The sequence below is a fragment of the Trypanosoma theileri genome (genome assembly GCF_002087225.1).
Source record: "Trypanosoma theileri isolate Edinburgh chromosome Unknown TM35_Tth_1_V1, whole genome shotgun sequence".
Classification (NCBI taxonomy): domain Eukaryota; phylum Euglenozoa; class Kinetoplastea; order Trypanosomatida; family Trypanosomatidae; genus Trypanosoma; species Trypanosoma theileri.
In genome coordinates this window covers 27,888-39,967 of record NW_021639843.1, presented here as the reverse complement: position 1 = coordinate 39,967, position 12,080 = coordinate 27,888, and the positions used below count along the sequence as shown (strand labels likewise).

The 12,080-nt window shown below is 40.3% G+C and overlaps 7 protein-coding genes across 7 annotated transcripts; all 7 read right to left on the bottom strand.

The window, feature by feature from the left end:
• Positions 1-50: 50 nt before the first annotated feature.
• Positions 51-740, bottom strand: TM35_000011150 (putative adenylate kinase; the record flags this gene model as incomplete). Its single annotated transcript, XM_029020796.1, has 1 exon — positions 51-740. One exon carries the CDS (start codon positions 738-740, stop codon positions 51-53), a length of 690 nt encoding a protein of 229 aa, XP_028887304.1.
• Positions 741-2,161: 1,421 nt separating this feature from the next.
• On the bottom strand, positions 2,162-2,818 carry TM35_000011140 (adenylate kinase; the record flags this gene model as incomplete). The annotated part of the gene is made up of 1 exon (XM_029020795.1): positions 2,162-2,818. One exon carries the CDS (start codon positions 2,816-2,818, stop codon positions 2,162-2,164), a length of 657 nt encoding a protein of 218 aa, XP_028887303.1.
• A 429-nt stretch (positions 2,819-3,247) lies between these two features.
• On the bottom strand, positions 3,248-5,476 carry TM35_000011130 (uncharacterized protein; the record flags this gene model as incomplete). The annotated part of the gene is made up of 1 exon (XM_029020794.1): positions 3,248-5,476. The coding sequence occupies one exon, from the start codon at positions 5,474-5,476 to the stop codon at positions 3,248-3,250; it is 2,229 nt and encodes a 742-aa protein (XP_028887302.1).
• A 291-nt stretch (positions 5,477-5,767) lies between these two features.
• TM35_000011120 (uncharacterized protein) lies at positions 5,768-7,330 on the bottom strand (the record flags this gene model as incomplete). Its single annotated transcript, XM_029020793.1, has 1 exon — positions 5,768-7,330. The coding sequence occupies one exon, from the start codon at positions 7,328-7,330 to the stop codon at positions 5,768-5,770; it is 1,563 nt and encodes a 520-aa protein (XP_028887301.1).
• Positions 7,331-7,616: 286 nt separating this feature from the next.
• Positions 7,617-8,417, bottom strand: TM35_000011110 (HPP family protein; the record flags this gene model as incomplete). The annotated part of the gene is made up of 1 exon (XM_029020792.1): positions 7,617-8,417. One exon carries the CDS (start codon positions 8,415-8,417, stop codon positions 7,617-7,619), a length of 801 nt encoding a protein of 266 aa, XP_028887300.1.
• Positions 8,418-9,079: 662 nt separating this feature from the next.
• TM35_000011100 (uncharacterized protein) lies at positions 9,080-10,006 on the bottom strand (the record flags this gene model as incomplete). Its single annotated transcript, XM_029020791.1, has 1 exon — positions 9,080-10,006. One exon carries the CDS (start codon positions 10,004-10,006, stop codon positions 9,080-9,082), a length of 927 nt encoding a protein of 308 aa, XP_028887299.1.
• Positions 10,007-11,097: 1,091 nt separating this feature from the next.
• On the bottom strand, positions 11,098-11,877 carry TM35_000011090 (uncharacterized protein; the record flags this gene model as incomplete). Its single annotated transcript, XM_029020790.1, has 1 exon — positions 11,098-11,877. The coding sequence occupies one exon, from the start codon at positions 11,875-11,877 to the stop codon at positions 11,098-11,100; it is 780 nt and encodes a 259-aa protein (XP_028887298.1).
• Positions 11,878-12,080: the final 203 nt, after the last annotated feature.

Here is a 12,080-nt window from a genome sequence, read left to right as displayed (position 1 = left end):
ACACCAAGAATTTAAACTACGTAAAACTAGCACCAATCTATTTGATGAAATTATTTCCTCCATGAAAACAGTTTAGACCACCATCGACGGTGTTTAGCCGCAATAATTGGATCTAGAACACGGCAAATAGACCGATCAATAGTATCTAATGTTGCATATCCATTCACAGTATGCCATAACTCTTCCTTCTCATATACAAGTTTAATTTCACTTAAATTTTCCTGAAACTTTGCAAGCCGTTGCCGAACAGCATCCTCTGTGTCTTCTGCTCTTTGCACCAGCGGTTGTCCGGTAACATCGTCACGTCCTTTTACCTTTGGAGGATTATACAAGGTATGGTATATACGTCCAGAAGCTGAATGTACCCATCTTCCTGAGTAACGATCGATGAGAACACGGTCAGCGATATTGAGCAAAACAATGGCATCAGGTTTTACACCTTCATCATTAAGTAAGCGTGCCTGTGCAGCCGTTTTGGGGAAATCATCAAGGAGGAATCCATTGATACAATCTGGTCCCCGTATGGCATCGGCAACTACTCGTGTTAGCAACCAATCAGGGATAGGTTTGCCTTCATTAAGAAGATGACGAAGCTTTTCACTAATGACTGTACGGTTATTCTCTACGGCATGTGATACCGCCTCATTGGGTGTTACGTGACAGACACCGTAACGCTCCTTAAGCACTGTTCCTATTGACGTCTTACCACTACCTGGAGGACCCAAAAGAAACACGTGCATTCTTCTCTCACGATAAGAATAAAAGATCGGGTACTTCTACACAACTGTTTCCGTTTATCTCTCTCACTCCAGCTTGATACGTGGGGAAGGGACGCCACCTCACTTTACTGCCGTGGAACCAATGACAAGAATTAGCAAGAAAGGCAGAAGCTGAGCAAACGGACGAAGACCGAAAAATATAATGCATTACATAAGTCCCCGTTGAAGTATAAAGCAATGAAGAGAAAGAGAGAGAGAAAGAGAGAAAAAAAAAAAACCAGCCAAAAAGAAGCAAATAAAAACAATAATAATAATAATATTGCCTTACGATAAGGCGGTGAAGAGACTGGACGCTATCAAAAATATGAGAAAAAAAAAGAAAGAGAAAAAAGACATATACATAATAAGATGAATGTAATAAATTTAAAAAGAACACACAAATTAAATAAGGCAGGATTTCAGCATTTCTGCTAATAAAGATAGTGTGCCAAGGGACAGGTAGGAACAAAAACCGAGAGTTAAAGAAGCACACAGTATTTTTTTTTATAAAAGGGGGAATAAAAATGGGAAATATCTATTTCAACATCACATGAAAAAATCAACGTAATGGCAAAATATGAACGAAAGAAAAAAAAAAAAAAACACAAGTTACAATTATTTGCCGCACCAACATTAATGCCTTTATCCTTAAATCAGTTCTAACTTTTCATCACATGCTTCATTATCATGGCTATCAAATCTCTAGCGGACAGGATGGTAACTTCACCACTGCCAATATTGGCAGCAACAGTCAAGCTATTCGTACCAAAAAGGACAAAAGGTATGAATATCAGTGGGAACAAATCCCGTAGATGCACAATACCACCACAGTAAGAAAAAAAAAAAAACATAAATGCATATGAGAAAGAAAAAAAAAAGACAGATATATACCAGTCTCCCTTATATACCCTCAAAAACTTCTTCCATTTCTTATATAACCTCCATGCTTTTCATATAAAATATAATATATATATATATATATATATATATATGCATATAGAAAAATAGATATAGATAGATAGATAGATATATATATGTATATTATTTTTCTTTCTGTACGTGGACGTAATTACCTACCCCACTACCTTTTTTTCGTCTGAATATAAACTTCCCCGCTACTATATCACCGCAGTAATTCATCACGAAAGGAACACTAAAAACATATACAGTGATGTATATGAATATATAGGTATGTATAATAGGTACACATAATAGATATACGTATCTATATGTAGATACACAGATAAATTAAAAAAAAAAAAGATAAAGAAAGAAAACAGAGAAAAAAAATTTGGAATTCTTTTATTGTTAATATGGATGCGTATCACATGCTTCATCCAACTGTTTTTACTTCTGCTTACACCTAGTTAATGTATTAACTTTTTTTAACCCTCTTGGGGACGTTACTTCAGCCCGAGTCGAATTGCCACAGGATCAAGAATGGATTTGAGTGTCTCGCGCACCGCTTCTACCGAGCGGTTGGCGTCGAGGCTCTCAAACACGCCCTTCTTCTTGTAGTATTCGATCAACGGCTCTGTTTCCTTATGGTACGTCGCGAGGCGTTTAACAACAACTTCTTTCCGATCATCAGGCCGTTGCATTAACGGTTCACCTGTAATGTCGTCCTTACCGGCCACCTTCGGTGGGAGAAAGAGTTCGTGATACGAGCGGCCACTCGGACGGTGAATCCATCGACCGCTAGTTCGCTCAACTATAACTTCATCAGGGGTCTCAAACTGAATGACCTTGTCTACATTCTCGCCCGCCTCCTCCATTAACTGCGCCTGCCGCAACGTGCGCGGATAGCCGTCGAGGACGTAGCCATACTTGCACTCAGGTCTGGTCATACTCTCCTTTAGGATGCCGAATACAACATTGTCTGATACCAGACCACCTTCTTCCATTATCTGTTTGGCCTTCAAACCGTACTCAGTCTTTCTCGCGACAGCCTCACGAAGCATGTCACCAGTCGAAAGATGGCAAACGCCGTAGCGTTCGGTGAGAAAAGGACTTTGTGTCCCTTTCCCGCAACCGGGAGCACCCATCAGTACAATCTTCATGACGCCTTCGTATTAAGTACGTGTACGCGTGTGTTCGTTATACCTATTATGAAAGGAAAAAAATAAAGAAAAAAAAAGGGCACAAATATATATATATATATATATATATATATCAGGTACTAAAAAAGTAAAGTGTAACTATTTGGCATCCTTCCCAGAAATAGGAAAACAAATTGAGCTGGTAGTTCAAGCAAAAAAAAAAAAATCAACTGAAGGTGTAACTGGATAAGAGAAACACACTAGTTAGGAGTCTAAAGGCGCAGAAATCTCCCCATAAAGCAGTAAGCAAAGGGGAAATATTAATAATATCAATCTCCCTCAAAATGTAGAGCAGTTCCGCATGCTTTCCAAATAAATAAGAAAAAAAAAGTGAGAGAGAGGGAAAGAGTTAGAAATAGTTCTCTCATCTCTTTTTTTTTTCTTATTTCCTTATTCTGCTCTTATTTGTTCGGTTTTCTGGGGTTGCTGCATTCCCTCAAGAGCTGAGGCACCATAACGCTTGAGCAGCTCCTCTGGTGAAAGGGGTGGAAACAACAATCGACGAATCTGTGACAACCTCTCGTATTTAGGGTATCCATGAGAGTCAACAGGGAGTAGCACAGCAGTTGTTCCAGTTACCCGTTCATCATCGTCGGTTGACCATTTTATGGCAAGACAGCTTTTACAACAATCATTACTGTAGCAACGAAGTTTAATTGACCCATAGGTAAGATAAAGCTGTGGGTAGGTCCCGCGATGCTCACGATTTTGATTTAGACAAAAGCGTGACTGTTTCTGTTGAGCATAATAAGCTCGAATACATTCCTGATACTGTACATTGACACAATTTCCTGATAGAGGTGACATCATATTTCCCTGTTGATCACGATCTCTATGTACACCACCATCGTATTCGATAGAAAGGCAGCGAAATACTTCAGCCACAAGATCCTTAACTTGAATATCACGAATACTCACACGAACACCATCACGAAGTGGTGGTCTCGGCAGAGCAAAAGGGTTCTGATTTTCTACCATAACCGCAGTTGAAGTATTTTGATTTATTAACGACGTCATTCTAAAGAGACGAAGTGCGGTAACATCTCTTTCCTCATTTTTTTCTGTGGTACAGTTATCCCGCTGAATAGAAGCAAGGTCAAAAACCGTATGAGCTAGTTCTTGGTGAAAATCTTTTTCAGAGTCACCATTGTGTGAAGAAGATGGTAAATAAGCTGATAGAAAATCAATAAGCTTCTTGTCTGTAATTGACGTCATACCCGGTACAATAGGTAAGAGGAAACGGTAGAGAAAAAATAGTTTCGTAAGCATACGATAGTGGTGCTCCCAAAGGGAAGAAGACGATTTTTTTTGCAAAGAGGAGATGTCTATAAAGTGTGCCACAGTAGGAGCCACTTTACCGACGCGATTATCTAGAGGAGTAACAACTTTTATGTGTAATTGTGAAAGCTCTAATACCATCAGATCAAGTGCAGATGCGTCTACAGCAGAAAACATTAATGGTGATGGTAATTTTACGTTGTAAGGCAAACGAAATGCTCGCCATCTTGTGTAAACCCCAAAATCGATGCAACGACGCAACATAAGATTAAGAGAATAATTATGACTCTCTTTTCCTTGAGAAAGAGATAAATCAAGTTCTTCCCGAATGTGAGACATAAACCTGTGTAATTCTCGTATATTGGCGAAAGCAGTGTTAGTGTTAAGGCGAAAGTGAATGTGAAAACTAATTTTAGTATCTTTAGTACTGAGTAGTGATTCACTTTCTCTTCCCACATCTCCAGCTTTTCTCTCCGTTTTGTCATCACGAAGAATCACAGAACTTGTTAGTACCAAGCATTGTTGCAGTTGAGCCCCTGTAGCCGACTCCACCTTATCCCGCAGAAAGTATAATACCTCTCTGAGCCATCGTTCTACAGTAGCTGTCGTTACTTGAAATGACGAAGACAATGATGGAGACGTAATATTGTCTTCTTTTTCTTTTTTTATTTTTTCTATTCCTTTTTCTACTTCCTCTTCCTCAATAATGTCACTCTCATTATTATTATCATACTCCATCCAATCAAACGGTGGGCAGCAGTCAATGTCAAAAAAGGGATCTACAGCAGAATTTTCATCCACCATGACGTAAAGATTACGCTGATGACAAAACGGTATTGTCTCAATAAAAGATACTAATTCATCTCTAGGTATCGTATTAAACATTTTTCCACTAGATCCACTACGATTGTCGGACGCAACAACAAGTTCACCTTGATTAACGGCGTAACGTCTCTGCACGATAGCGTCAAGTCTAGTGGAGTAGAAAGAGCGGGGAATATCCATCGGATCGGGTCTCCTAATATTCACTGCCGCATCCAACGTAAAAGGTAAACGCGTTGAATGAGGATGCACTGTAGTGTCAGCATCATCATTGTCTGTAGACTGCATCAATGCTCTGTGCTGCGAAGCCGCACGCCAATACTGGTCCGCCGGAACGGCAACTGAATCAAAACATTCATCTAGAACACGTAATGCATCATCGTTAACTGTATGATCCTGTGGCAGTTCCAAAGCTGATCGAATATGCAGAATTCCTGCAGTTGGTCCAGTAACGGCAAAAATAGCGTTTACCGATGCTCCATTAGCCTCAAATCGCGGAACTTTAGAACTCTTCTCCATCACTCTATTTCTCTAGACAAAGTGAGAAAGGGAACACCTTCTATACTAACTTCTAGCTCATATCATTATCATACCAAATTTGAATAGAAGGCAAATTAAGATATAAACAATCACAGTATACGTGAATTAACGCAAGCACAACTCAACTCCCTATAATTTACATACTCTTTTTTTTTTTTTTCCTTTCCCCTCACCTCCATTTCTCACTTATCATTCTCTTCTTTTTTTTTTCTTTTTCCAGTGACACGCTATTGAGTTTGCCTGTTAGAAGCATTCAGCACCGCTTTCCCGCTACCACGTACGATTCCGGTGTAAGGACAAAACGCGCAAAGACTGTTCGACAACAGAAGTACAATTGTCACTCTGACTAATGCATTCTAGGAGAGTGGAACACTGACACGACACGTCTACAAGGTCCCCACAAGTTTCTTTTCTCGTTAAGACAAGTGCAACAAGATCCATCTTCGCCGAGAGACGACCCTCCAGAATCAACAGGTGCAAAAGTTGTTGTAAATCTTTCTCTGGAATGGAGAGCCGCAAGGCAGCTTTCCGTACGTCTATAGTAGTGAAGCTACTAACATACTCTGTCACGACAGCCTGTTGAAACTGATGCAAGAGAAGTTCGCCATACTTACATGCAAATATATCTGTTTTTAGAAAAGAAGAAGCTAATTTAGACGCTAAACTCAAAGCCTCAGCAAACCTAGCTTCCTCTAATACCTGAACAAGTGTACATGCCTCAGGTACATCCTCCCAAAGTTGTCGAACGTCAACCTGAATTATCAGTTCCATAGCCTCCATGCGTGGTAATGCTGCAAAAGCGGAAAACAGTACCATTACACCAAGATGAACTCCTGATGTAATGAATTCCTCTACAAAATCTCGTAGGTGACGAATTGCTGGTAATGATCCGGGGGTATTTATGCGTGCTCCAAGTGAAGACGCAACCTCTGCAGTACCATGCTTTGTAATAAGTTCCTCAGAAAGAGGAGCCCACTTAGCGCCGCGCAAACCATTTGCGGTGAAAACACGCGCAAATCCATCAAAGTTGCAATCTTCAAACATGCACAGGGCTCGTACAATGGAAAAAAACAAAACGTGTTCTTCAATCTCTCGTACTGTTTCCTCTGAACGTTGGTGTTGCTGTAACGCAACATGCGAGAAACCTCCACCCTGTGCAGCCAGCATGCACCGAGAAGCGTGTTCGATAAGGGAAACCATTGAGTTTCCCACAAGAGTTTTAACAATCTCCAAAGCACCAGCCCCCAGGGAAAGCTCAACACTACGACGGACTATCTCCAGTTCTAATAAAACAGAATCCACTGTCTGTGAATTTATAGTCATTTCTTGAATAGAGTGAACCTCCAAGAATAAACCCCTAAGAGTCTTATTCATTGCATCATAGTCATGCATATCTGCCAGAATTTCTGCCATTCGCATCTTAGCCCGCAGTTCACGCATTCCCACTGCTTCTAGTCGACTTCTTTTGGGTCCCATAGAGAAACTATTTGGCGTCCCAGATAAGGAATCCTCTCCTTGATGCTCTGAAACTGAGAGGGCATCTTGCATGGCGGCATCAGCCCGGGCCAAAACAGTAGCTTCATCTTCAACAGATAGTACACAACCTTCCGGTAGCTGGAAGCATTTCTTTTCGCATAAACGGCTAAAATCTTGCATCTCACAAACACTTAATCCGCTCTTCAGATAATTCACACCCATCAAAAAAATTTCATCGCGTGTTTGTGCATTAAGTTCCTCACCACATCCCAAATCACTGAAGAGAATGTGCTTTACACGAAGGCACCGCTGCCTCATGGGAGCTCCCCCCACAAGGAGTCGAGGAGAAACTTCCATTCAGTGTGACTAAGGTTTTCTGTAATAAGATGCTATTTTTACCAACGATAAAGAGTATACTCCTCAAGAAAAAAAAAAATTAGAAAAAATAAAAAAGTATTTTTTTTTTCTTTTAATTTTTGTCTATGAGAAAAAATTTACAGGTATACATGAGGACATTGGTTGTGTGCCACAAACTATAGGGGATATTTATGAAAGACAGGAACTCCAGTCAAAAAAAGAAAAACATCGTAGAATAAAACTAGCCAGAGAATGAAAAATTCAGCTCATTTTGCAAAATCAACCCTCACCACCAGTATTTTGGGTATGGAGAACGTCTTTCCAGTAGATTATTCATCAACCATGCGCAAAGAAACAAAAGAACACATCCACTGATGACTGGAAAAACAACAAATAAAAATCCATGATCATTATAGTACGTATTCAGTGGATTAAGAGCAGCTGTAACACAAGTTGCGCTAGCTGGTGGGTGCATCGTGTTAGTTAGAGACATGAAAACTAAGTGTACCCCTACTGCAACAGCACCAGCACATTTGAATCCAAATGACTCATTGGGTACAAACTGAAATATATTTGAGAGCGAAACTCCAATAATCGCTGCAGCAATATGAGAACAAAATAAAGACCTTGGTTGTGCTGAAGGTGACAAAGGTGCGCAGAAAACCACAGTTGTACTGGCACCAAAGGCAGGAATAAATATCTTCAAATTCTTCATAAAGGGGTGAAAGGCATAGAATTCTATTAAGGAGAACATAATCATCGTTATGCAGACAAAGAGAAAGGTTACAACCAAGTCCCACGAAGGATAAAATCCGTAGACACTCTTTGACTGATCATAACCATTGAATCTTGACCAATACCATTGAGGAAACTCCCGTAGCGGTGGCCATAAGTGGAAGAACTTCCTCACAGGGGACGAGGAAGAGCCTCTCGATGATACACTTTTCCCACTTGGTACGGATGTTGCAAGCTCTCCAAAAACAGCTGGCTCGTTCAATTGAGAGTCAGGCGATAAGGTTTCATGCAGTCGTGAGCCTGCAGCGGGGGAGTCAAGACTGGGGAGAAACGTGGTATCGTGCCTCAACATTAGTGTGGGGTGTATGGTAAGATCGGGTCTCTGAGCTTTTACTGCAGTAACTAAAGTTGAGCGGAGTCTTTTTCACCCCACCGACGTGCACCGTCTCTTCTCTCGTTTTGCAACACGATCGTAGTATGCCGGTAAAACCTCTTGGTGCATCACAGCAAAGAAAGAAAAAAAAAAAAAGTGTACACATTGGGCGGCAACAGCAATCTTAATGTTTTCCCACATGTCTCCAGAAGCATCGGGGAAATTCAAAAGACCAAAATAATAATAATAATAATAATAATAATAATAATAATAATAATAATAATAAAACCAGAAAGAAATAATATAAAAAAAAAAAAAAATGTGATGACATATTCATACACGACCTTATGCCGTAGTTTATCATTGAGAGCAGGAAATCGAAAAGAACCATAGAACTTCATAATAGAAGGAGAGGTCTAAAAAGATATTCAAAGATCAGCACACATAGAGTTTCAGGGAACATCAGATAATAAGGTTCCCATCACAGACCTCACACGCAACTACTCTTCATACCACCCCGTAAAAAAAAAAAAAAAAAAAAAAAAAAAAATACCAAAACAAATTGTGAATGAAAAAAGTTCCCACCCTCACTATTCCCGAATAAATAAAAAAAAAGAAATTGGTTATGCCTGAATATGCCCCTATCCAAGCCGGGGAAATTCGTTCCCTGATTTAATTTCTTTGGGAGTCAAGTGCATAGTTATGGTGCTGTTCATTGGAGAAAGGCTCTGCGCAGATAGAACTGACGAGCATGACGGTCGCTGTGTGTCTGCACTCGCGGAAGAGGCCGTCAAGGTGCGCGAGACCGCGCTGTCCCGGAGACGAGATGAGTGGCACTGGGACTCTGTCGCCGCACTGACAACACTGAGAGTACTGACAGTACTGGTGGGAGGTGCGGTTCGCGCAACATTGTGTATCCGCCAGGCGAGAGCAGCCACTGCCACCAGGCCAACAGCACCGAGGACACTGAGAATAACAATAATGGGGACAACCCACATGGGAGTGGACAAACCGCGTTGCAGTCGACCCTCTTCATTAAGCACAGATAGAACAGCACCTGTTCCCACGAGTAATGCAGGAGCACTTTCAGTGACCTTATTCACCATAGACCAAGGTTGCAAATCCACACGTCCACAACGCAGAGGGGTGACAACTCCTCCGTCTATTGCCAAAGGAAGAACACGAATTCCTTCTGGTTGCATTGTGGAGAGCATCGTGTGCAGCAATCGGATGAGCGCACATCGATTGGGACCAACATCGGCAATAGGGACACTCTGAAGTTTCGGAAGTGTTACACCAATCGGGAGAGTCCATGTACAACGTTGGATTTCATGGCTGAACACCGTCAAATTACTGTACTTCTCTAAGCATTCCATGTCAGTGAGAGGACGACACATTGCTTCCCCCACCTGTGCACTCATCTTTAAAGAGATGTCTTCGCTTTTGTAAATATAATCGAGCGGACAAGTTAAAGCGGCATCAGATTCCGCATAACAATCAGCATCCACTTTAGATTCAATGCTTATCAGAAGAGCCACAGCAAATAAAACAAAAATAGAACTCGGCATTTTGGATGTACCAAAAGAAAAAAAAAAAGAAAATCTTGCGCAATCTTTAACAAGTCAAAAGAAAAAACAAGAGAAAAGAAGAAGGGGAGAGAGAGAGAGAGAGGAATCAGAAATTGGAAAGAGTCGAGGACATAAGCAAGCATAATTCCCAGATCCCTTTTTTTCTTTGTTTTTCTTGGCTAATGCAGAACAAAAGAGACATGCTAAGACATGCCTGAGAAGTGAAAATGGAAACAGATTCTCTTACATTTTTCATGTTCTTTCCTACGCAAACAAAATTTTTGTTCCTGAGTCAAGCGATGGTATACTGTCGTCGCGCTCCATCATCACAATTTGATACCCAAAAAGGATCGTAAAGAAAAAACAAAAAACGATGACAGAAGATCAATAAACGCAGCAGAACTTACAAGTAAAATAAGTCAAATAATAAAGGGAGAGTAATTCTGTGCACTCGCAGATATATTGCTCAAAGATTATAACAGTCTTTGTAGAAAACGAACCAGAATAATAAAAAAAAATGAACCAGAACTCTGATAAAGAGAACACTGCCGAGATCCCTCAGAAATAGACTACGCATTGACGAACTAGCAAGCATAGAGAAAGGTTAAAGTACAAAACCCAGAAAAAAGGCAGAAACATTTTTGTGTAAAAGAAAAGAAAAAAACGAAAACAAAAAACAAAAATCACTTTCTGTTCCACATGTCTCCATTTTTCTTTTTGGTTTTAACAAAATTATTTCTCGTCGAGAGCCACAAATTTTACAATATTTTTCCTTCACTCAAGGAACACCGAGCCAAAAAGAGTTCAAAATACTATATTTAACAAGCTACCCGTATACCTCAGAGTAAAAGGAAGCATAGTATATACCCATATCACATGATTACTGTCTTTGTTTGTTTTACGATGGGCAAAAAACAACTAAAAAAAAAACAAAAAAAACCAGTTTTTGTAGGTGACAGGGATCCACGTCAATTAGACGTATTGCCTTTAACACTAATACAATATATATATATATATATATATATATGAATTACGATTTCACAACACTCTTTAAGCAAAGAGGACAAGTAGACACATTGGGAGAAATTACCTCACCACCAAAGAGGGTAAGCTGGACGCCACGGTACTAGGTTGTTGGTAACCCAGGACAGTATGAAAATAATGAACACTCCAAGTAACACAGGAGCCACAAGAAACATATAACCCTCGTCATTCATTCGACCATACTCATGAAATGCTGCCAGTACTGCTGTTGCCGAACTGGAGGGCTGAAACCATCCAAGAAGGGACATAAGCGGAGACAGCACCGAAACGGCAAATACGCTAGCTAACAGTCTCCCTAATGGTTGCTCAAGCGTCTTTGTTGCGTGTCCAAAAGATAGCCCGAGAAATGCGCCAATAAAATGCGTTAAGATAAAACATCGTGGTTGTGCTCCTGGAGTGGTCATTAGACACACTGTCAAAGCACAAGAAGAGCCGAACGATGGTAAGTACGACTGCAGACCATAAGGTTCTAATGCAAACACATCAACAGCAGCCAGCACAAGCATAATTCCTATTGATAACAGGAAGGTCGGCACAAGATCGAGAGATGGAGCAAAGACCGGTAGCCCCTCCACACCACCACCCCGTAAACGTTTTATGTACGTAGACAAAGCCACGCAAAAAACGTTCATTCGCACTGGACTTGTCACGCTATTTTCAGAGTCCTGTGAAACACTGCCACCAATTTCCATCATCTCTTCCTCAAATTTCACAGATCGTTCTTCCGCTGTAATACTGGAACTGTCGCATGGGGGGAGTATTATACCTTCTCCACGCCCGCCAACCAGCTCTCTTACTCCCTCAGTCTCGACGTCTAGCGCATACATTAACCAAAATCCAAATAGCTAAAACAATAACAAAACAGAGAAAAAAAAAAGCATTGAAAAAAAAAATAATTATTATTATTATTATTATTATTATTATTATTATTATAAAATAATAATAACGATTCGCACAACAAAAAGAGAACATGAAAACACATATGCATAAAAAAATAAACTGAAAACATAAAGAACATATCCTAACATAA